The sequence below is a fragment of the Odocoileus virginianus genome, chromosome 26, assembly GCF_023699985.2.
Source record: "Odocoileus virginianus isolate 20LAN1187 ecotype Illinois chromosome 26, Ovbor_1.2, whole genome shotgun sequence".
Taxonomy (NCBI): Eukaryota; Metazoa; Chordata; class Mammalia; order Artiodactyla; family Cervidae; genus Odocoileus; species Odocoileus virginianus.
In genome coordinates this window covers 10,514,314-10,536,188 of record NC_069699.1, presented here as the reverse complement: position 1 = coordinate 10,536,188, position 21,875 = coordinate 10,514,314, and the positions used below count along the sequence as shown (strand labels likewise).

General features: G+C 55.7%; 2 protein-coding genes and 1 long non-coding RNA gene across 18 annotated transcripts in view; 1 reads left to right on the top strand and 2 right to left on the bottom strand.

The window, feature by feature from the left end:
* LOC110139480 (uncharacterized) overlaps positions 1-2,940 on the bottom strand; it is a 100,167-nt gene extending 97,227 nt beyond the window's left edge. For 2 of the 6 annotated variants that reach the window (XR_011483599.1, XR_011483601.1), the window contains exon 1: positions 390-1,707. This is a non-coding gene — a long non-coding RNA (uncharacterized lncRNA). Of the gene's footprint in view, positions 1-389 lie in introns of all 6 variants that reach the window. The other 4 variants (XR_011483596.1, XR_011483600.1, XR_011483597.1 and 1 more) reach the window with 4 other exon arrangements.
* On the top strand, positions 2,075-15,394 carry CSRNP1 (cysteine and serine rich nuclear protein 1). Of its 9 annotated transcripts, none has more exons than XM_020899732.2 (5): positions 2,075-2,153; positions 9,651-9,898; positions 12,066-12,325; positions 12,823-13,137; positions 13,233-15,394. In XM_020899732.2, the coding sequence occupies exons 2-5, from the start codon at positions 9,688-9,690 to the stop codon at positions 14,211-14,213; spliced, it is 1,767 nt and encodes a 588-aa protein (XP_020755391.1). In that variant the 5' UTR covers positions 2,075-2,153; positions 9,651-9,687; the 3' UTR covers positions 14,214-15,394. The 9 variants fall into 9 exon arrangements, with proteins under 9 accessions (XP_020755391.1, XP_020755388.1, XP_070311553.1 ...); XM_020899729.2 differs by having other exon boundaries at positions 2,082-2,099; XM_070455452.1 differs by having other exon boundaries at positions 2,133-2,153; positions 9,655-9,898.
* Positions 15,395-18,418: 3,024 nt separating this feature from the next.
* The window catches only part of TTC21A (tetratricopeptide repeat domain 21A), a 33,411-nt gene continuing 29,954 nt past the window's right edge, over positions 18,419-21,875 (bottom strand). Inside the window, exons 22-29 of one of the 3 annotated variants that reach the window (XM_070455439.1) lie at positions 21,695-21,776; positions 20,759-20,909; positions 20,180-20,341; positions 19,858-20,050; positions 19,548-19,772; positions 18,947-19,067; positions 18,711-18,778; positions 18,419-18,611 (exon numbers count right to left, since the gene is read on the bottom strand). In XM_070455439.1, the coding sequence (XP_070311540.1) occupies positions 18,534-18,611; positions 18,711-18,778; positions 18,947-19,067; positions 19,548-19,772; positions 19,858-20,050; positions 20,180-20,341; positions 20,759-20,909; positions 21,695-21,776 (1,080 nt within the window). In that variant the 3' untranslated portion in view covers positions 18,419-18,533. The remainder of the gene's footprint in view (positions 18,612-18,710; positions 18,779-18,946; positions 19,068-19,547; positions 19,773-19,857; positions 20,051-20,179; positions 20,342-20,758; positions 20,910-21,694; positions 21,777-21,875) is intronic. The other 2 variants (XM_070455440.1, XM_070455442.1) reach the window with 2 other exon arrangements.

Here is a 21,875-nt window from a genome sequence, read left to right as displayed (position 1 = left end):
ATCACTCAGAGCTTTTGTGTGGCAGAAGTTTTATTATAGTGAAAAAGGACACAGAAAGCTTCTAACATAGACATCAGAAAGGGGACAGGGAATGCCCCCAAACATTATCCTTTTAATCTTTGTCTTTTCGATGGAAATGAATCAATTTTTTATTTAAAAAAATATTTAAGATGAGGTTGTTTTTTATTTACCTAAAACTGGGTGGTCTGTGGATGCTGACTGTTTGAGAAACTCGTGGGACTCCCCTAAGTATTCAAAAATTCCCTGAGGATGTGTGGGTGTGTTTCTGCCTATGCATGTGCCATAGTCACAAATGGATGCTGCTCCAGACCCCACCCTCCTTGCCTTGGAACAGACCCTTCATTTCCCTACCAACAGGAAGAACTTACTTGTGATCCCAGAGGAAGATGTTTCTCATCATCAGCAAACATCTGGGGAACATCTGGTGAGCCCATCCCAGGACAGGGAGATGCTTTTCTAGAGAAAACACATCACTTATTTGATTCGTTTTATTCTCCTATATTTTCCCTTATTTTTTCCTTCTCTTCCTGCCTCCCAAATCCTATCAACCATTGGGCTCCCTGCTCTAAGCCCTGACTCCAGCCCTTGCCAACTCCCTGCCCTCGTCTCTGTTCTGTCTGGTTTCCCTCATACACAGCCAAGCAGATGCAACTGAGACAACCAGAGACCCTCATTAACTCTAGGGCTCAACCCTGCCCAGTTCTCTGATCAGCAGGCAGCATCTTCTAGAAACTAACTCAAGGAATGTTGAAGGTGATGGTGTTCTCAGGTCTAATGCTCCCACTTTACAAACTGGAAGACTTGAGATAGGGACAGATAGACACACACAGAAAAGAACTGGAAGAAATGATTCCTTGGGACCAGCAAGGTCTACAACCTAGCAGACTTAGGAGACAGTACAGCTAAATATTTGAGGGGGGTGGGAGTGGGTGGGTAGCCACCTGCCTAGTAGCCCTAAGGGTTGAGTCACCTCCAGCAAAGGACGCTCAGCTCTGTAGCTTATCAACTCCTTCCAGGGCTGTCTCAGCCACACCCAGAGCTTCAACTTACCAGGTGTCTTCCATCCCCACTTCAGCCTTGACCTCTCCTTGAGCCCCAGCTCTTGATAGACATTTACCCCATAGACAATTTATTCAATACCTTTTTTGTTCTTAAGGAGCACAAGCAGAAAGGCTAGTCAGGTATGGTCCCTGCCCTCCCAGTGCTCACAGACAACTCACATGGAAATGCATAAAGAAGCCATATATATAAGTGGGTGCAAACCAGGCTGGAGATTAGCATCTTTGAAAGTTTAAATCAGGATGAGCAGGACACACCCCAAGAACTGACTACTGGCAATCAGGGCTGGAGTGCAGTTATCAAGGGCAGGGTTGGGAGTGCAGAGGTAAGGGCAGAACAAGTTTAAGAAGGTATAGAACAGAACACCGCGTGTGTAAATTAAAACTACTGTGCGGTTGTACCGATGTTACAAATAGACCAACACATGTTAAAGACATGAAAATGGAGGCGCAGGGAAGGGAGTGGGGGATGGGAGTTTTAAGAGAAAGAGGTGAGGCTGCAAAGGTGGGGCAAAGGCCTGCTTATTCCAGCTTTGTAGGCCCCGCGGAGTTAAGACTTCATCCAGAAGGCGCTGGGAAGTCACTGGAGGGTGGGCTCCAGCCATCCAGACGTCCCCCCCCCCACCCCGCCCCGCAAGCCCCCCAGGTAGGCACATTCAAGGCATCCAGGAAGAACGGGCCGCAGCTTCCCCCAAACTCCATTCTTTCTTGGCAAGGTAAAGGGCGGGCAGACCCCTCCTGACCCCCTCTACATTCACATCTGTGGCCACAGAGGCCCTACCATCACCTCTACCTCAGTTGCCATGCAGGCAGGACAGGTCGCCCCCACCCCCCACCTGCAGTTAGGTAGAAAGGAATCCTGAGGGCCGGGCTAGTCCCAGACAGCATTCATCTAGGACAGTCAGAGAAGAACCCAGAATGCAGCAGGAGCGGACTGGGAGGGGGAGGGCCAGGCTCCCACAGAAGGCTCCCTGGAGGAGGCAGTGCGAGCTGAGAGACCTTAAAGGAGATGGGATTCTGGTAAGCAGCGAGGGCCGGAAGGCGTTCCAGGAGAGAACACCACCTGCAGCAAAGGTGCGAGGGGAGAGGCGCTCAGGGCACGCGTGGTGGGTAGGGTCTGACCACAGCGGTTGGCCTTCTGGCCCAGAACGCGCTGCCCGGGCATGCACACACGTTCCCCGGCACACTAATACTGCGAGAGTTGGCCCCAAGTCAGGAAAGGCCTTGGCGGGAGAAGAGCAGGCAGTGGGCCATTTCAAGTGGCCAGGGTCTGGCTCAGAAGAAACCAGATTTTTTTTTTTCTTCTTTTTTTCAAGAAAGGGATCTGGTAGCGGTGGGGATAGTGTAGGCTGGTTCCAGAAACCCCTAACTCAGGGCTTCTGCAGAGTCTCCGGCTCCTGAGCAGAGGTGAAGGTCAGGACCAAGGATGACCTTCTCCCCCACCCCATTATCTCTACTTATCCACCTCACCCACCTCTGGTTCTTCTCCAGATTATACTTTCCAGGCGGATCTGCGGGGAGCGGGGGTAGGGGGAGGTGGTAGGACGGAGGGTGAGGAAGGAACTTTTGACGGGATTACAGTAAACTGCCTCGGGCGAGGTTGGGGTCTGGGCGTGTAGGGGGCCTGGGCTCTAGTACCGCCCGGTGGCCTGACAGACGCTACGCGCGTTCTGGGCCTCAGTCTACCGATCTGTAAACGGGGGCCGCAGGGAAAGGTACGGACCTTCCCGATCCTGCTCCGCTGGCGGGAGCGTCAGTGACCTTTGCGGGAGAGGGCCCGGAGGAGGGCCCCAGCGGAGGGGGCTGGGGGCCGAAAGCGGCCGCGGCGCCGTCGCGGGGTCAGAGTCCGCAGGGAGGCCAGCGACCGCTGCGCCTGCTCGGGTTGGAGCGGGGAGGGGCGGGGCCTCCGGGGCGGGGCGGCGGGCGGGAGGCCCGGCGTGCGTCAGCGCCGTGAGTCCCGGAGTTTTCCACTGACGAGGAGGGCGGAGCGGCGGGCGGGGCCGGGCTCAGCCAGTCTCCCGCCGCCGCCGCCGCTGCCGGACGCGCAGAGCGAGGGGCAGCTGGGCCGAGTGCTGTCCGCCGAGCGAGCTAGCGAGAGAGCGAGCGAGCGCGGGGTCGCCGCGCAGGGGGCGTTCCCGACCAGGACGTGGGTCGCGGCGTTGCCCTTGCCTAGCGTCCGGACCTCAGGTCAGCACCGGGGGCTCCGGGCCGGTGGGACGGGACTTTGGGGAGGGGGCGTCCCGCATGGAGGGCGCTGCTCCACAGCCCCTGACGTTTCTTCCTCGCTACTTTGAGAGGGCACCGGGGCGGGGACAGCCCGGTCTCGGACGGCGCGCCGCGGCCGGAGTCCGGAGCCCGGGAGACGACAGTCGCAGGTTTTCTGCTGCCCTCCCCCCGCCCCATCGCCGGGACCCCAGGAGGTCCCGGCGCCCCGACCGCCGGGCGGGTGGTGGCCGAGCCGGGGTTGCGCGCGGGTGGCGGGGTGGCGGCGGGCGCGCGTCTGCGGGTGAGTTCCCTTTTGACCCAGTTGCCTGAGAACTTTTCAGAAGTTCCTCGCGTGGCCGGAGCAGGTGACATTTGTCGCCTTCCTCCTCGGGCTCCCCCCGGGGGCGGGTGCCAGGGCCGCGGCGAGTGCCCGGCGCCGGTCAGGGAGTTGGAGGGATGACCGAGGAGTGAGGCTCCGTGAGTCACGGACCCCGGCAGGGGGGAGGGGGGAGGAGGAGGGATTGTGTCGTACGCTCACCTGTTTGTCAGTCACCGTCACACGCAGAGGCCACCGCTGTGAGTCACGGGCGCAGCTAGCCGCGGGCACCCTCGGGCACACGTAGGCTTCTCCCACACAAGTCTCCCTCCCCAGCACCTACTTCCTCCCCGTCCTCAGTTTCCCCTCCCCGGGGGCCCTTCCACTGGCAGGACACTGTTGAGATGCCCACACCACGGCAGCCGTCACACACTTAGTCACTCCGGCTCCCCAGCACAGTCACACACACAGCCCACACTCCTGACACAAGAGGGGTCCTTCCCTGGCTCCACTGTTCCACCCGACTCCTCCACTCAGATGTCTCACAGCCCTCTCGAGCAGAACTCATCACTTACCCCCAAATCCTCAACATCACTGCCTTTTTTGGTCCCCACCTCCAGAAGTCACCAGGTTCCCTTCCCCTTTCTCCTAAGCCTCTGGCATGACATCTCTCACCCACCTCTGGCAGCTACGTCCAACCCGTCACACCCCCTCCTGTCCCACCCCCTCCCGTCCCGTGCTGAGCCATCTTTTTAAAATGCAAATCTGGTATTGTCACTCCCTACTTCAGCCCTGCAGTGGCTTCCTGTGCCCTTAGGCTAAAAGCCTGCCCTGTCAGCCCTGGCTCCCAAAGTCCCCTCCCAGGCAGCCCCTTCCCCACCCCCCCATCTCTCTGCCTCTTGCTCCTCCTGTCCCTCAGGGTTCCTGTGTCCCCCACCCCCCCACTCTGAAACTTTTACCCCATCCCAACCTTTTCTGCAAGAGACCTGTCTTCACTCCCAGCTGTACCCCTTCCCGCCCTCCATTCCAGCACTCAACAAGGTTCATAACTCATTATTCTATTCCCTATAAACTCAAAGCTTCCCGGGGGGGCAGTATTGTCTGTGTCTTGCTCCCTGTATTCCCAGCGCGTGACACAGTGCTTGGCATGTCATAGGCACCCAATAAATATTCGTTGCAAGAAATGAATGAATGAATGGCAGTGAAGGGGGCCTTGCTTAGGGGGATTAAGCAGTCTCTGTCAGGTGCAATTTCCCTTTTGCAGGAGCAGTTGCTTCATGTAGCCAGCAAACATTTGGCGCCTCCCCAGTGCCAAGCCCTGGAGGCCAAGGCTGAGGAACTGTCCCCTCCCCCTGGGGGAAGGCTTGGTAGGGGTGGGGATGTGCCAGGGCCTTCTGCTTGCCCCCTCTGAGCTGCTGTGGCTGTTCTTCTAGCTGATACCCGTGGGGTCTGAGGTGCTTAAAGGTGTCCTCCCCTTCTCCCAGGAAGTAGTTCCTGGGGGCCTGGGGTCATGTGACCCCAGGTATTGGGGAGAGCTGGGTCTGGCCTGGCCAAGGCCTGGGGCTCTGAGGTTAAAAGACACATTCTTCAGATTCCTGACAGAGGGTGGAGGCAGCTGAAGGTGCCCCTTTTCCAATACCAGCTCTGACCTGGGACTGGGGCATTGGGACTGCTAAGGTTGAAGAGGAGTTGGTGTGACCTTTCAGAGGCCTGGGGATTCCCTTGCCTTACACAGCCTTTGTTTGGTTGGTATCCAGGGTGAGGTGGCCTTCCCTCGGTTCACACAGTGTGGCCTGAGTGTGTAGATAATTGCAGCAAGGAGTGGGGAGGCACCCCCCCGCCTCATCCTGGACTGTCAGCTCCTCTGAGTGGTGACAGGCAGGGAGGGCCTGATTCTCAGGGCCCAGGCAGATCCCGGAAGAAGCCTGGTTCTCTTTGATTCAGGGCCTGTCTCCGGGGCTCCTTGGGGGTGTGGTATTTCTTTCTGGGCCCGCTCCTGGGAATTGCTTTTCCTTCCTCCAGGACCCTCGGAGGGGGCTGTGCTCACCCTGGGAACAGTGCCACGGTCGGTAGGGATCTTGATTCCTGGGTAGCTGTGGAGGGCCCCTCCCCCACCCTCTGACTCACTGTCTGACACTTTTCTTGGACTCTTCCACTATCTTTCATTCCTTTTCTGACTTGGCCTCTCCTTGTCTCTGGCTGAGTCTTTTGGTCTCATCTGCCTCTGCCTCTCTCAGCCTCTGGATTCCCAAGTGGGGCAGCCGAGCACAACATCCAGGGGCTCCTCCTCGCCACCCCGGGTCAGGGAGGACATGATTCCCCATTTCCAGGTCTGCAGATGTCTCTCGGCACTCCTCACTAGGAGGTGCACCACGGCCATGGCTCCCCTGTGTCCCCGTCTGCCACCCTGGAGTTTACAACCCTCTCCCCTTAAACTCCCATTCTGTAGACATCCCTGAGACAGAGCCAGGGTGTCTGGCTTGAACAGGCTTCCCTAACACTCCTTCCACTTGTTTACTATTGGGGAACCTCCTGAGATGCCTGTGTTGGCACTTGCTGGCAGCCGGAGCTTCCTTTTCCTGCCCTCGGAGCTACCCCCTCCTGGGTGCTGTTCTTGCTCAAACCCTCAGGCACAGGCTGGGGGATGGGCAGGTCCGCCCTTATCCCTGCCCCATTGAGCTGTGACCCCAACTGTGACCCGAGCAGGAGGAGGGGACACTGACCAGTGGCCCCCAGAAACCTCATGTGCCTAAATCGTCCCTCTGTGTATACCTGACCTGCAGCGCCAGCCTGCCTCCCTCCGATGGTCCTCAGGAGCCTTCTCTGTGCCAGACTCTATTCCAGGCACAGGCACAGTGCCGACCAGCAGAGAGGCCTTCAGCCCGGCACGAGGGAGATGAGCAGTGAGGTGGTCACGGGAAGGAGCCCCGAGGGCTGTGATGGGGGAATCCCGTGGCTCATGGAGGCCCAGAGCGGCATGTAGTGGGGAGGAGGAACGGTGTCAGGGAGGCCCTCTGGGAGATGACTTCTTACGGGGAGTGAGGCTGGGTTCCAACTTGTGCGAAGGCCAGGAGTGAGAAGGTCATGCCTGTTGGGGCAACTGCACGTTCAGCTGGAGTATAAAGTGAGGAGGGTAGGAAGAGTCTTGCATGATGAGTCTGGGGGCTAGGCATGCTTCAGCCTCTTCGAACTGTGGACTTGATCCTAAGGGATGCCCCTTAGGGAATGGTTCTCTGCATGGAGATGGTGGGCAGACACTTGGTTTAATAAGATCATTCTAGCTCCAGGGTAAAGAGTGACTGCGAGGAGAGAGCGGGAGACGTGGACAGTGTCAGTGGGACAGAGATGTAAGGGTAACAGACTTTCAGAATAGAAGGTGACGTGTGTAAAATGCACAAAGCAGATGAATCTTAAGTGTGCAGTGAGATGTTTTAGACACCCATGGAACCGCCACCCAGACAACACAGAACATTTCCAGACACTACTACCCCCACCCGCCCCTGGGAAAATTCCCTCATGGCTGTCTCCAGTACATGCCCTTTTCCACCCCCTGGATAATCACGATTCTGACTTGTATCATCACTGATTGGGTTTGCCTTTTCTTCAACTTCATTCACATGTAATCTTGTGTCTGGCTTCTGTCACTCACCATGCTATCAGTGAGAACCATCTGTGTGGTGTGTATCCAGGAGCTCGTTCCCCCACCCCCCCCCCAGTGTAGAATGACACATTCAGCAAGCATTTACCACTGTTCTAAGAACCTGACATGGATTGATTCACGTAAACCTCCCAACCCTATTCGGTTGTAAGACAAATTGAAAACCCAGAGAAGTTAAGGAACTTGCCCAACATCACCCAGCCAACTGATAGCCACGCCAGGGTTCAGATGTGAGCAGTGTGGTTCTGGAACCAAGGTTCTCTTCACACTGCTGGGCAGCCTCTGTGATACCTGCCGTGTCGGTGCCTGGCCTTGTGTGGATCGAATGAGCTAATGTGTACTTCCAGGACTGGGTGACTGGATGTGGATGGAGGGCGGCAGGAAGGAGTTGAGGATGACTGCAGGTTTCTGGCTTGAGTAACTGGGTGGGTGGCAGTGCTGTTACTAAGATAGGGAACACAGGAAGAGGAACAGATGGCATGGGGAGGTGGGGAACAGAGACAAGGGGTTCGATATGGGGCCTGCAGAATTTTATGTTTCTAAGGGATGGCCAGGCAGAGACCAAGTGAGCATTTGGTTTGAGGGAGTCTTCGGCTTAGGTGTGTGACTAGGAAGGCATTCAGCACCCTATAGGTAGCATCTGGAGCTGGGGAAGAGATGGGATCTCACAGTGGGATTGTGGTAAGGACAAGATCCTTGGGCGTGGTTTGTCGTGTGTGTTTCTGTGTCTGGGTGCCTCTGGGCTCTGCGCGTGCACGAGCTTGTGTGTGTGTGTGTGTGCGCGCGCGCGTGCGTGCATGCATCTACCTCTGGGCCATGAGTTCCCCCATCTCCTGGGAGAGTCTTCAGGTCAGCTGAGAGCTGGGTTGTTTTTGTTTGTGGTTTGACCCTGGGAGAGGTGGGGGGTGCCAAGCCTGAGAAACTGTCTGCTGAGAAGCCCCCGGAAACACCTGTGCGTCCTCTTCCCCTGGGCTCAGCGTTGTTGGAGGGTTGGCAAGTCGCGGAGCTTCTCTTGCTGCTCTGGTGCCTGCAGGGAGAGGCTGTCCCTAGGATGAATTTTACCCAGTAAGTTGGTTGACAGCACACTGCCTAAGTCTGGGATCCAGGGACTTCGTGGGAGGCTAGGCCAAGGGGTGTTTCGAAAGGACACCTGAGCAGGGGAGATTGCCAGCCTCTGGTTGGCTTTTCCTGTTCACTCTCATTTCCTGTGATGGCAGTGGGGGAGGGGCTCCCCAGCACTGGGGCCTCCGCACCGTTTCCCCTTCCTCCTGGTGACCTCCTGGGGCCCGGCCCTGAGTGCTCAGGACGCGGAGAGACGGGCTAGCTGGGCTCCGAGTCCTTTGGGGATTCTCTGAACAGTGGAAGAGGCTGTTAGGAGGAGGAACCCCAAGCCCCCTTCCCTCGGGTGCGGCCAGCCAGGCTGTGAGAACCTGTTGCTCTACTGAGGAGGGCTGGGACCCTTAAAGGGGAGACACAGCAAGCGGTGTGTCCTGGGCGCTCTAGGTCACCTGACCGCAGACAGGAGGAGCGTGGAACCTCAGCGTGGCCGGTCAGTGGCACTCCAAGAGGGTTTTTGTTTTTTAAGGGGAGAGCATACTTTCCCTTGAAAGTTAATTCAAACAGGGTTAGAAATTGGACCGGAAGGCAAGATGAAGGTGAATTTTGAAGATCAAATAGGAGATATTAAAGAGCCATGAAGCCCAGGTGGCTCTGGTCCCACAGTCAGGCCTGGAGGCAGGGGACTTCTCCTGTGGGCGGGGGTTTCTAAGGGAAAGTCTGAGCAGCTCCATCATGGGAAAGTTGTGTGTTGGAAATCAGGGGTGGTGTCCAAGCCAGCCCGTTCCCCTGGAGTGCCCTGGTCGGCCTGGCCTGAGCGAGGGCCTGTCACCAGTGTGTGCAGGGCGGCGTGTCTGTGGGTGTGCTGGGAGAGAGGAGGAGGAAGCAGCCACTGTACGAGGGCCGTGCAGGCTGTCGGCATGCACCCGGCCGCACACACACAAAGGCGCACAGATGCAGCCGTGTGAATCACCCAGCCAGTGAGTCAGCCCCCGGGATTCCTGCAGGGGAATGAGCGAGGCCAGGCTGAGGTCTGTCGGCCCATCTGTTGGTCTGGTGTGTGCATGTGTGTAGGTGGGTTACAGTAGGTAATGAAGGGGGAAACTTTGGGGCAGAGCTGGTACAAGTCTGCAAGCACCAGGGTGAGGGTTTGAACCTCAGGGCTCCATCCAGTACAAAGCAACCTCCTAGAGTCCTGGTCCCGGCGGGTAGAGCTCCTTGGGGAGGACCTGAGCATCCTTGGCTGGGGGGGTGGTGGGAGAGGCGATGACCAGGGCTGGGTGCCCACCTCCTGCCCTCAGGCCTGCCCCCTAGAGCTCTCCCGTTTTCCTTCCAGGCAGGCTGTGCCCGGGCCCCAGAGCACCCTCGCCACCATGACGGGGCTGCTGAAGCGGAAGTTTGGCCAGCTGGAGGAGGACTCGTCCTCGCTCTGCTCGTCCTCCTCCTTGTCCTCCTCGGGCCACCGCTCTCCCTCCTGCTCCCCCAGCTCCTCGGTCTCCCCGGCCTGGGACTCGGATGAGGAGAGCCCCTGGGATCAGCTGCCTTTGCCTGACCGTGACTTCTGTGGCCCCCGAAGTTTCACTCGTGAGTCTCTCTGCCCTGGGAACCCCGTCGCACCCCCCCTTTCCTTCCTCCAGATGAAACTGGGGGGCCCTGATGAAGTCCCCCGCCCCTCGCCGGCCTCAGCTTCCCTGCTTTGCTCCCCAGCTTGTCCGCTTCCTGTCCTACAGAGGTCACTCGGGAATGCCGGCCCCAGCTGCACTCACCTTTGACCTTGGGACTCTCCAGCTTGGAGTCATCGCGTTCAGGGCAGGGCTCCTCGGTGGCCCCGGGGCCTTCCCGCCCAGCTCTGCCCCTCAGTTCCAGTTTCGTTTCTCCCAGCTGGCTCCCTGTCCTCTACCAGCTGCCCTGCCCAAGTCCCACACCCCATCATGCTTCTGTGCTGCGGGGCCTGTCAGGCCGGTCCTTCACCCAGCAAAACGCTGCTTGGCTTTGCTTGAATGCAGTGAAAAGGTTTTTTTCCCCCAGTTTTTTAAGTTTACATGATTCTGATTTCAAACTGACAAAGAGGCCCTAAAGTGTTTCTCCACCTTATTTTTCATTATTGCACCCCCTCAGCACCGAGGAGCACATGGAGACATTTTTTTCTCTGATCATCCCCACCATGATGTCTTAATACCACAGATATGTCTATTTATGGACTATATGCAGAGCTGTACATTATACATGAAAAAGTATAATCTTTAGCAGATACAATCTAACAGTACATTAACTGACTAAACTACTATGGGTTTACTGTAGAAGGACAAGGATGGTTTAATACTGTAAAATCTAATCATATAAATTTACCAGATGACTATGTCAGAGGAGGAAAAATATGAGAGCTGCTGTTTGATAACATGTAATATTCCTTCTGGCAAAAGGAGAAGAAGACAGCAGAGGATGAAATGGTTAGATAGCATCACTGACTCAGTGGACATGAATCTGAGCAAACTCCAGGAGACAGTGAAGGACAGGGAAGCTTGGCATATTGCAGTCCATGGAATTTTAAAGAACTGGACACGGCTTAGTGACTGAACAGCAACTACAACAACAATATTCCTTCTAGATAAGACCCTTAGTATGATAAGAATAAGTAAATATCATACCCTAAATGATAAAAAAATACATGTTTCAAAACCTGGTATTAGGATTGATGAGGAAACACTGGAAACAGTCCCACTAAGTCAGGAACAAGCTGGAGGCACTGTCTGTCACCACTGTTTGTTAACATCATTCAGGAAGTGCTAGCCAATTCAGTTAGCAAAGAAAATGAGAATTAAATACACTGATTAGAACAGGCAAAATTGCCATGATTTGCAGGTAGTCGACTACATGACAAATTCAAGAATAGGTATATAGAAAACCTATTAGGAGGGAATTCTCTCAGGTAGCTGGATACAAAATTAATATTGATATTACTATATTAAGTCTAAACATACAGCATCGCCAAGGTTTGATTATTTTATGGTAACTTCTTATGGTCCAAACTAATAAAATCAGTAGTATACAAGTATATGTATTGAATATGCCAATACATAGGTTAGTAATTGACCTACTTAATAACTTATAAAGGGTAGTAGACCTTCCTAAGCTTGTTGCAAAATGCAGAAGTGATAAGGGAAAAGCTCAATATACTTTTGATTTCATAAACCTTAGAAATTATTTTGTAAAACCCCACAAGCAAAAATAAAGAACTAAATTATTTGTACAGATAGGTTAGACTGGTGATTAACATCTAATATATATACAAAACTCTTACAAATCAATACTTTTAAGAACTATAGAGGGACTTACATGGTGGTCCAGTGGTAAAAATAGCTTCCACTGCAGGGGCACATGTTCAGTTCCTGGTCTGAAACTAAGATTCTGCATGCCTTGCAGCACAGCAACCCCCACACCCCCCAAAAAAAAGAATTTTAGAAAACGATGAAGGGGACCTGTAAATGGCTTCTAAAGGTGGGAACGATGTTTAATCTTAACACATGCTCTCGTTTGGACCAGTAAATAACAATGAGCCAGTGTCGACACAGGGTGATGTTGGACTTTTACCAGCGCCAGTGTCAGCCAGGCTGGCTCCTAAACTCGGGTCCATTTCTCTTCTGGGTGGGGTGGGAGGGTTGTGAGCAGAGATGGTTCAGCATCACTTCCCAGGGGTCAGGCCCTGCTTCACGGAGAACTAACGCCTACCCCTCCCCTGCCTGTCTTCCAGCTCTGTCCATTCTGAAGCGGGCTCCCCGGAAGCGCCGAGGTCGAGTGGCCTTCGATGGCATCACTGTCTTCTACTTCCCGCGGTGCCAGGGCTTCACCAGCGTGCCCAGCCGTGGCGGCTGCACCCTGGGTATGGCCTCCCGCCACAGTGCCTGCCGCCGCTTCTCCCTGGCCGAGTTTACCCAGGAGCAAGCCCGGGCACGGCAAGAGAAGCTGCGCCTACGCTTGAAGGAGGAGAAGCTGGAGGCACTGAGATGGAAGGTGGGGAGACCCTCTCCATGGCCCTTGCTCTCGGGCTGCTCTCAGGTCCTAGCCTTAGGGGGGATAAGGGTCATGGTGCTTGCCACCTTGCTGCTTGTGTATTTGGGGGGCCCATGGGGCTGACTGGTTTGATGAGAGCCTACTGCTGAATTTTCTGTAGGCAGATGGGCATAGAAGGGCTCCTGTTGCAGGGCCAGGGGGCATGGTACCTAAGTCAGCCTGACCTTACTGGGGAGGGGTAGATGGGACATAGGGGTGTCAGTGTATCTGTCTGTCCCAGGGAAGGGGTTTGTCCATGAAGTGGGGAATGATGCAAATAGGAAACTGCTTTCTGAATGCCCTGAGGGCGTGTTCTTGCTGTCCCATTCACTATGGCATCCACAATGCCCAGCCCAGGGTAAACACTTGGGGGCATTTATTAAGTGACCGATGCTGTGGGGGTTAAGACCGTGATCCATGTCAGCCTCTCACATCCCTCCTCATTTCCCTGGACACAGCTTTCGGAGACTGGGGTGCCCAAGATGGAGGCCGGCCTGCCGCTTACTGTGGATGCCATCGATGATGCCTCTGTGGAGGAGGACTTGGCAGTGGCCATGGCAGGCGGCCGGTTGGAGGAAATGACCTTCCTCCAGCCCTTCCCAGCCCGGAAACGACGGGCTCTGCTGCGGGCCTCAGGTGTGCGGAGGATCGATCGCGAGGAGAAGCGAGAGCTGCAGGCCCTGCGCCAGTCCCGGGAGGACTGCGGCTGTCACTGTGACAGGGTCTGTGATCCTGAGACCTGCAGCTGCAGCCTGGCGGGCATCAAGTGCCAGGTACTGGGGCTCGGCGGGGCTGGGCAGGCAAGCCTGGGTCAGGGACTTCTCTGGGCTCCACCGGATCCTCACTGGTACCTCTGTTTTCTTTACAGATGGATCACACAGCGTTCCCCTGTGGTTGCTGCAGGGAGGGTTGTGAGAATCCGAAGGGCCGTGTGGAATTTAATCAGGCTCGAGTTCAGACCCATTTCATTCACACGCTCACCCGCCTGCAGCTGGAGCAGGGGGCCGAGAGCCTTGGGGAGCTGGAGGCCCCCGCCCAGGGTGGCGCTCCCAGCCCCGGCGAGCAGGTCCTGGCCTCTGCGTTCCCCCTAGCTAAGCCCCCCATGAGCAGCGAACTCGGAGACAACAGCTGCAGCAGCGACATGACTGATTCGTCCACAGCCTCAGGCACCAGCGAGGCCCCGGATGGCCCTGCCCATCTGACCCTGCCCAGCCCTGGCTTCCAGCCTGGCATGGATGATGATGGCCTGGCTCGTATCCTGAGCTTCAGTGACTCTGAACTAGGTGGACAGGAGGAAGAGGAGGAGGATGGGGGTGTGGGCGGACTGGACAATCTCAGCTGCTTCCACCCAGCTGACATCTTTGGTACTGGTGACCTCACTGGCCTGGCCAGCTGGACCCACAGCTATTCCAGTTCCAGCCTCACGTCAGGCATCCTGGATGAAAACGCCAACCTGGATGCCAGCTGCTTCCTCAATAGCAGCCTTGAAGGCTTGGGCGAGGGCAGCCTCCCTGGTCCCTTGGTGCCAGCCAGCACGGACGCCGGCCAGAGCAGCTCAGCGGACCTCAGCTTGTCCTCCTGTGACTCCTTCGAGCTGCTCCAGGCCCTGCCAGACTACAGTCTGGGGCCCCACTACACCTCCCGGAAGGTGTCTGACAGCCTGGACCACCTCGAGGCGCCCCACTTCACCTTGCCTGCCTTCTCTCCCCCTGCAGACGCCAGCGCTTGCTTCCTGGAGTCCATCATGGGCTTGACTGAGCCCGCTGCCGAGGCCCTGGCTCCTTTTGTGGATGGCCAGTTGTTTGAGGATACCACCCCGGCGTCGCTGGTGGAGCCTGTGCCTGTGTGAGGATCAGGGTGCCTTTTCCCGGCCCCAAGAACCCTGTTGCTGCTTTGTTGTAATTTGGGGGCTCCCCAAGGTCTGTCTGTATGTAATGGTCCCCCGTTGGCTGGCTCCCATGTGGGCACTCCTACTAATTTTCATGCAACACTCTGGATTGATTTATTTATTTTTGTAACTGTCTGTGCTGAAGTGGGGGTGGGGGGCACTTCCCCTTTCAGTTGCCCAGTCCCCCTACGCCCACACCTTCTCTTCCACATCCATGGCGCATGCCAGGAGTGGGAAGGAATGTGGCTTCCCTGGAGCTTTGCAGACTCCCTTTCCACCTTGTATGATGTTCCTAAGCCTGAAGACAGCCACACGAGGCTGAAATCAGCCACCTCTTTGGGTTTCTTCTGCCACCCTGAGACTCATGGGTGACTGGATCCTCTGGACTGTGAAGACTGTAATTTATTTCCCATAATTTATTTGGAGACTAGGTGGCTGGCGAGCAGTGCTGGGGTCGGGGGTGGGGCACAGGCCCCTCCCCGCCTCACCCCCCAAGTCCCTCTGCCTGATAGTCCTGCAGCCCTGCCCTTGCTGGGGCTCTGGTGTAGACCAGGTGTGGGCTTGAGCCCTCTGTCTAACGTGGCAGCGGCCCTGCCCTGGATGGCTGAGCAAGTAGGGGCAGGGGCCGGGGCTGGGCTGGGCTGACCAACCGTGACCAAAACCCTCTTCTGCTCCACACATCCCCCTCTCCTTCCTGTCCTCTGCCCCATCTCTTCCCCCTCTTCCCCGCCAAAGGCCGCAGCTTTTATTCCAAGGCCGTAAATGTAGGAGGGGGAAGCAGGAGGCCCAGAGAGGGTAAGGGGCTGCCTCAGGGCCCACAGTAGGCCCTGGACCACTCAGGGCTTTCTGGGCACTGCACTCCAGCCTAGTCCACCTGCCTGCACCCTGCCAGCTGGCCAGGGGTGAGGGGGGCTCGTTATGGCTTTCAGGCCCTTTGTTTGCTGATGTTGGATTTTGCATCATAATTTCTGTATTGTCCCCGAGTATTAGAACTATAATTTATTCATTTTTCTCTGTGTCTGTGCCAAGAAGCCCAGGCTCTGGGCCTGCCCTCCTGCCTAGGAGGCCCTGCCAGCCTGCGAGCTTGTGGGAACACCTTGTACCTAAGCTTATAGGTACCAATAAAGAAGTTCTATTTTTAACAGCGTGGTCTGCCTTTGTGGAGCTGGGAGCACAGGTACACCTCAGGAGGTGGTGTGGTGGGAGAGGGAAGGGGAGACAGACCCTGCAGGGCAGTGTGGACACTGAGGTTGCATCAGGGATAGACATGGGGGACACACAGGACCTCTGTGCAGGCCAGCCAGTCAACTCAGGGACGGGAAGCCAGCCAGAAGAGGCTGGCCAGGCAGATGAAGCCATCTGACCGGTCACCTGGGTGGTGGTGGGGAGCAGGAGCTGAGCAGTCTTTTGGGACCAGGCTGTCTGCTGGGGACAGACACTCACCCACACCAGGCTGTGGCCAGGCCCTGAGGGTGAAGTCATCCCTTCTAGGTGAGGGCAGGCAGTGGCATGTGGCTGGCGCAGGCCTTGTGTGGGACTGAGTGGCAGAGGTCCCCAGGGACTTGAGCACCGGAAGCTGCAAAACATCCATCTGCACCAGCCAGACCTGTCTGACCTGTCCCTGGAAGCCCGGGCCAAAGGCCAGATGGGCAGGCTGCACCCTGCCCCGAGGAGCCCCAGTCTGGGGGCTGGAGGAGCAAGGCTGACCTCAGCTCTAGGAATAACGACTTATACAAGTGCTGGACAGAGGAGCCTGGCGTGCTGCAGTCCATGGGGCCACAAAGAGGTGGACACGACTTAGCAACTGAACAACAACATGTAAGTGCTAGGAGCGGGCACCAGAGAGACCTGACTTGGGTTTCCTTTTCCCTGCTCTCACCCTCTGCCTCTGCCCTGTGCTGGGCTCCCCTTATTTCCTCTCTATGGCTTACAGGTCATGCACCCAGAGTGCCAGGGTTTGAAACCCTGCTGTTTAACTAGTGAGGTGACTTATGCAAATTACTTCCTATCTGTGTGCCTGGATGTCCCCCGTACTGTCTAAATAATGTTACTCACCTCACAAGCTTGTTCAGTTCATACATAAACCGGCGCTCACAGGAGCGCCTGGAACAGGCAGGTCTCTGGTGTGTATCTGTGACTTCCCATTCTGCCTCCCATAGTCTGCCTTCCCATAGTCTGCCTCTATTTCTATAGGTTTTATCCTCTTCTTCTGCCAGTTCTGTGACCCTCTAGGTATGTGTCTCTTGCCTCGGGACGTGTGGACATGGTCACGCAGTCATATCGTCAGTGGAGTGCCCGTTAGGGAACTCATGGTTTGGAGTCTGGCCTACAGTGGGGCCGCCTGTCCCTAGAACCAGCTTAGGCAGGGACAGCCAGGTCTTAGGCATCTCAGGGTGGAGTACCCTAGTTCATTAAGTTGCCTTGTGTACCCTGGAAGCCCGACACGCTTGTGATTGCTCCAGTGTGCATGATCCAAAACTTATGTCTCTCCAAGGGTGATGAGGCTGTGCTCGGACCAGCTGGGGGTCTGGGTGGCAGCTCCCCACAGCTCCAATACTCTGGTTGGAAGCCCCTGTAGGTTCCTATCCCACGGCCACAGCCCACAGTTGGACTAAGCTGCCCATTCCTGAGCTAGGGCCACAGCGGTACCTCTCAACATAATCCACCCCTAGAAACTAGCTTGTAAAACAAATCATAATAGAGACAGCTGGCTTCCCATAGGAATGATGGTGGTAACCTGGGGAAGACGTTCCAGATCACTGACTCATACCAAAAGGCCATGCACGTGATCATCAGTATGTTATAAAAACAAGGCTCGCAGTCATGAGGGATGACTTAGGCTGTTCTAGAAGGGACCCTAACCTGTTCACTGTTCCCAAACCTTAGTCACTGGACAACTTAAAAATTTTGCCGTATCTGTGTTCTACTGATACTAAGTATATTTTGTTGTTGTTTAGTCGCTCAGTCAGGTCAGACTCTTTGCAACCCTGTGGACTGTAGCCTATCGGGCTCCTCTGTCCATGGGATTTCCCAGGCAAGACTACTGGAGTGGGTTGCCATTTCCTCCTCCAGGGGATCTTCCCGACCCGGGGACTGAACCTGTGTCTCCTGCATTGGCAGGTGGATTCTTTACTACTGAGCCACCAGGGAAACCCATGAAATATTTTACTTTTTATCGATTATATCAATATGCTTAAAAGTGAGAAGTATTCTCTGTAACAGCACTCACAAATTCATGACTGTGTGTGCTATTTTTCTCTATTATATAAGGATGATATTTAAACGCATAGTTATGAAACTTTCAGATGTTTGCTGTATATTGTTGGCAGGGATTTGTACCGTAATTTGAGAACACAGAGATCGAGTCTAATTTCCTGCCACAGATGGGGACACATACCCAGAGGGGAAGGTCACACGGGGAGATTCTAGGCCTCCTGACTCCCAGTTCAGAGCTCCTTCCCCTGCGGTCAGCCTGGCCCATTACTGCCATCCTGAAGAACAGGAAGAGAGGTAGTGGGGGCACAGCAAAGGTGACCTCTGTCACCCTCTTGCCAGTCACAGTTAACATTATTCATCTACAAAGAGACCCCTGCTTTTGTCCCCTTAGGTGTTAAAGGGTTCCGGGAAGATGAATTAGTTGGCCACTGTCTTTCACTGAAGCTGAAGCACAGAGTTAGTTTTTCTTGGGATGTATTTTTTCCTGCCCGAAGCAAGAGTGATCAGCTCTGTCCCAAACTCCCAAACTGGTAAGGACCAGCAGAGGTCTGCTGAAGCCTTGAGGAGGCGGCGGCAGAATGTATGGACAGAGGGAGCCTGTCTGGGCCCCCTGCCAGTGGGCAGCTTGGCAGGGAGGAGCAGTTGCTTCTGTAATTCAGGATTCTGGGGACCACAGAGGAGACAAGAGGCTGGTATGGGCTTACAGAAAAATATTAAAGTAGCTGTAGGGTATTTTTTGAACCACCTGTTTGTTCCCTTTTGGCCCCTGAGAGTCTAAGATAAAAGTGGGGTCCATGAGAAGTTGCCCAGTGAACCCAGGGGAAGCTAAGCTGGTTGACATCTTTCCTCCTCAGAGTCAAATTGCTCCTTGTGCCTTAAAAACCTAAAGCTTTGGGATGTCCTTTAGACTAGATTAGGCTTGATTCAAATAAACCACACACACACAGAAATGGGGAAGAATATGTTATTTTCTGACTCTCTTCTCCATTGACCCACTTCCTACCCCCTCCATGAAACTTCTGTAGGTTGATAGTTTCCACCCTCCCTGGTTCCCACTGACCACAGCTAGGGCCTCAGAGACCCTTGGGCCTTTTCCAAAATTTCTTCTCTGATTTTAGGGTAGTTGGGGTGCTCCCTGAGGACCTGGGACAGAGAAAGAAAGGGTATGAAACACCAGATAGGGCTCCCTGCCACTGCACCAAGCCCCACACCACCCCTGTCCCACCACCGTCAGGGGCTTACATCATGGCAGACTTCAATGGCCTCCACGAATCTCTTGTCTTTCAAGTAGTTAAAAGCCAGCCTGAAGCCTGTCCAGGTGTACGGAGGATTTAGACAATGGGTGGCACTCTGATGACCTGAGAACCCCTCTGGTTCCCCACCGCAAGCAGATCACAGGCCCTGTGCTGTGGGGTCGGGAGGGTGGCCCCCCGGCCCTGGGCCCCCCTGCATGCACGCATGCGGCCCGGCTGCTGTACCGATGGCAGGGTTGGCGTAATGGCTGTACTTCCAGGCCAGCTCGTAGTTGGCGGCCGCGTCCTTGTATGACTGCTCCCTCTCCATGATGAAGCCCATGTACTCGTAGGCCTTGCAGCAGGACTGCAGAGAAAGCCGGTCAGAGCAGAGTGGGACCCGGTGGGGGCAAGGGCTGGGCAGTGGGTGAAGTAACCCAAACCACTCAGGGACTCCGGCAGTACCTCCTGGCTTGACAAGAGGGTGAACTGGGTGCCCTCTTCTCAGCTATTCCTACACTGGAATGACCCCTGCCTTCACAGCCCTCCTGCTCTGACCTGCAAAGGCCCCTCCTGACCCAACCAAACCCTCCTTACACGCCACCCTTCCATCTCCTGAACCCTTCTCATCTCTCCTCCCCGTTCTGTGTCCCCACTGCAGGCGGCTGGACCCTGCTCACTTCTTCTTGCCTTGCTTTCCCATCCTGTTCTGTGGTCCATGGGACCCCTCCTGTCCTGCCTCTTCTCATTTCATTTCTATCCCTGCATCTCTGCCCCCAAAGCCCCAGTGCCTCTCACACACATACCACCCGCCCCCCAACAGCCCCAACGGCGGTGCACGCCTCGCCTTGTTGTATTTCACACAGCGCTGCAGCAGCTCCGAGGCCAGGTCAAACTTGCCGCCCTGGCAGTAGATATCGGCCAGTAGGAGCCAGCTCCTCTCCAGGTCATCAGCCTCAGCCAGTGTCCACGGGGCCTTGGCCAGACGCTTCAGCTGCGTGCGTGCCTTGGGGACCTGCTTCAGCAGGGAGCAGGCCTGCGCCATGGCGAGCAGGGCGGGGATGCTGTCCTTCTGTGCAGGCGGGAAGCAGGCATCTGGGCGCCCGGCCCTCCGCCTCAACATGCTGCCCGCCTGCCCACCCTGGCAGCTAGCGCACCTCGGCCTGGGCCATCTCGATGAAGGTGCTCAGAGCCACCTCCACGTTGGCCTTCTCCCTGGTCGCCAGCAGGCACAGGCTCTGCAGCAGCCGCAGCTGGGTATGGCCCCCGGCTGAGTGTGGGTAGAACTCCCGCAGCAGCTTCTCAGCGGTGCGCACTCCATGTTGCTCCAACTCCTTCCTGCTGGTGAAGCTGAGGGCGTTGAGGCTGAGCAGGAGGGCGCTGGCCTAGCCTGCCCACGAGGCCCTCGCCAGACCTCAGTCCAGAGGCTGAGGGCTCTCCCTGCCTTCCCTCCCTACCCGCAGCCAGCCGGGCCCTCACTTGCTCTCGGTCACCAGGTGCTCGAAAGCTTCTCCGCCCACGATCTCGTTGTCTGGGTTCAGACAGATCTGCACCATGTGGTAGGTGGCGCTCTGGCCCCAAGTGCTGTCCTTGCGCGCTTTGTTTAGGAACTTCAGGGCTTCGTTGGGCTGTCCTATGTGCCTGCAGCAGAGAAGAGTAACCCTAAGAATCAGACAGGGAAACTGAGGCCCAGGGAGAACAAGAACACTCAGGGGTCACTCCGAGAATCTGCGCAAAGCAAGGGCAGGATCTCTGGTCTCCCCACTTCCCGATGTGGTTTCCCTGGCAAAGCCCAGCACGTCTGTTGGGGAGAGCCTCCTACACTCTAGTGGTTCAGGTTTTAGAAAATCTGCCTGCAATGCAGGAGACCTGGGTTCGATCCCTGGATCAGGAAGATCCCCTGAGAAGGGCATGGCAACCCACTCGTTTTCTTGCCTGGAGAATCACATGGACAGAGGAGCCTGGAGGGCTATAGTCCATGGGGCTGCAAAGAGTCAGACACGACTGAGTGACTAAACACACCTACACACACCTGCCAAGACACCCACCCCAACCCACCAGCAGTAGATGCCTCTGCAGTAATTGAACCCTGGCTCCAAAGGCACCCGGCTGGACATCTTCTTGGCCAATTCAAAGAAGGCTGGGGCGTCCTCAAGTTTGCCACTTCTTCGAAGCAGATCAATTAGTTTGTTCAGAACAGGAAAATTGTCTAAAATAAGAAAGCAGAAACCTCCAGGCTGTGATAACCAGTAGCTGAATCAGGTAGGGGGAAGCAGAGAGAACCAGGAGACACTAGCGGTCTGGGTTGAACATGGGCATCCCAGCGGCTCCACTGAGACATAATGAAGTAGTCACTCTTATTGTTCCCATTTTATAGATGAGAAGACTGAGGCACCAAGAATTTGAGTAAAAAAAAAATTTTTTTTTGAGTAATCTGCCAAAGGTTACACATCAAGTAAGTAGAAGACCAGGATTCAGACCTAGAAGGTCTGGCTCCAAGACCTGCATTCCTAATGGCTGTGATCTGCTGGGCCTCTGGGTGACTGACATGGGCCTGGATGGAGCTCTAGCCTAAGCCTCTTATTCGTGTCTGGCCCCTTCCCCAGCAAGACAGGGTGGTTTTATGCTACAGTGAGTGGGAAGAGAGCTACGTGCCAGGGGAGAATTTCTAGCCACCTCCAGGAGGCTGTGACCTCCCAAGGGGAACTCAGGTTGAGCCATGGTGTCTGGGGTCTGGGGACAGACAGGCAGGACCAAGCACTGCCCTGCCTGGGACCGGGAACTGGCCCCTTGGACTGGGAAAGGGCCAGCATGTTCCAGTGGGACTTTATCAGTTTCCTGCCTCTCTGGGAACAATCAAAGAGGAAGGGGCTTCCTCTGCCCGGTCAGGAAGGAGGGGAGAGGGCCCACCCTTCTGGGCGAGAGCAGACCTTGCTGGGTGGGAACTGACACAGGCAGTCACGATGGGCAGGCCTGATGCAGCCAGTTAACTACCTGGTGCTTTCTCCAGGACTTGGTGGTAGAGGTTGATGGCAGCTTCATACTTCTGTCTTCTAAACATCAGGTCGGCCATCATCTATCAGAATACACATGATGCTGCGATAGCAGCTTGCATGGGTGCAGTGGGGAGGCTGTGGTGGGAAGCGGGGACAGGAAAGGAGGGAAGGTAGGAGAG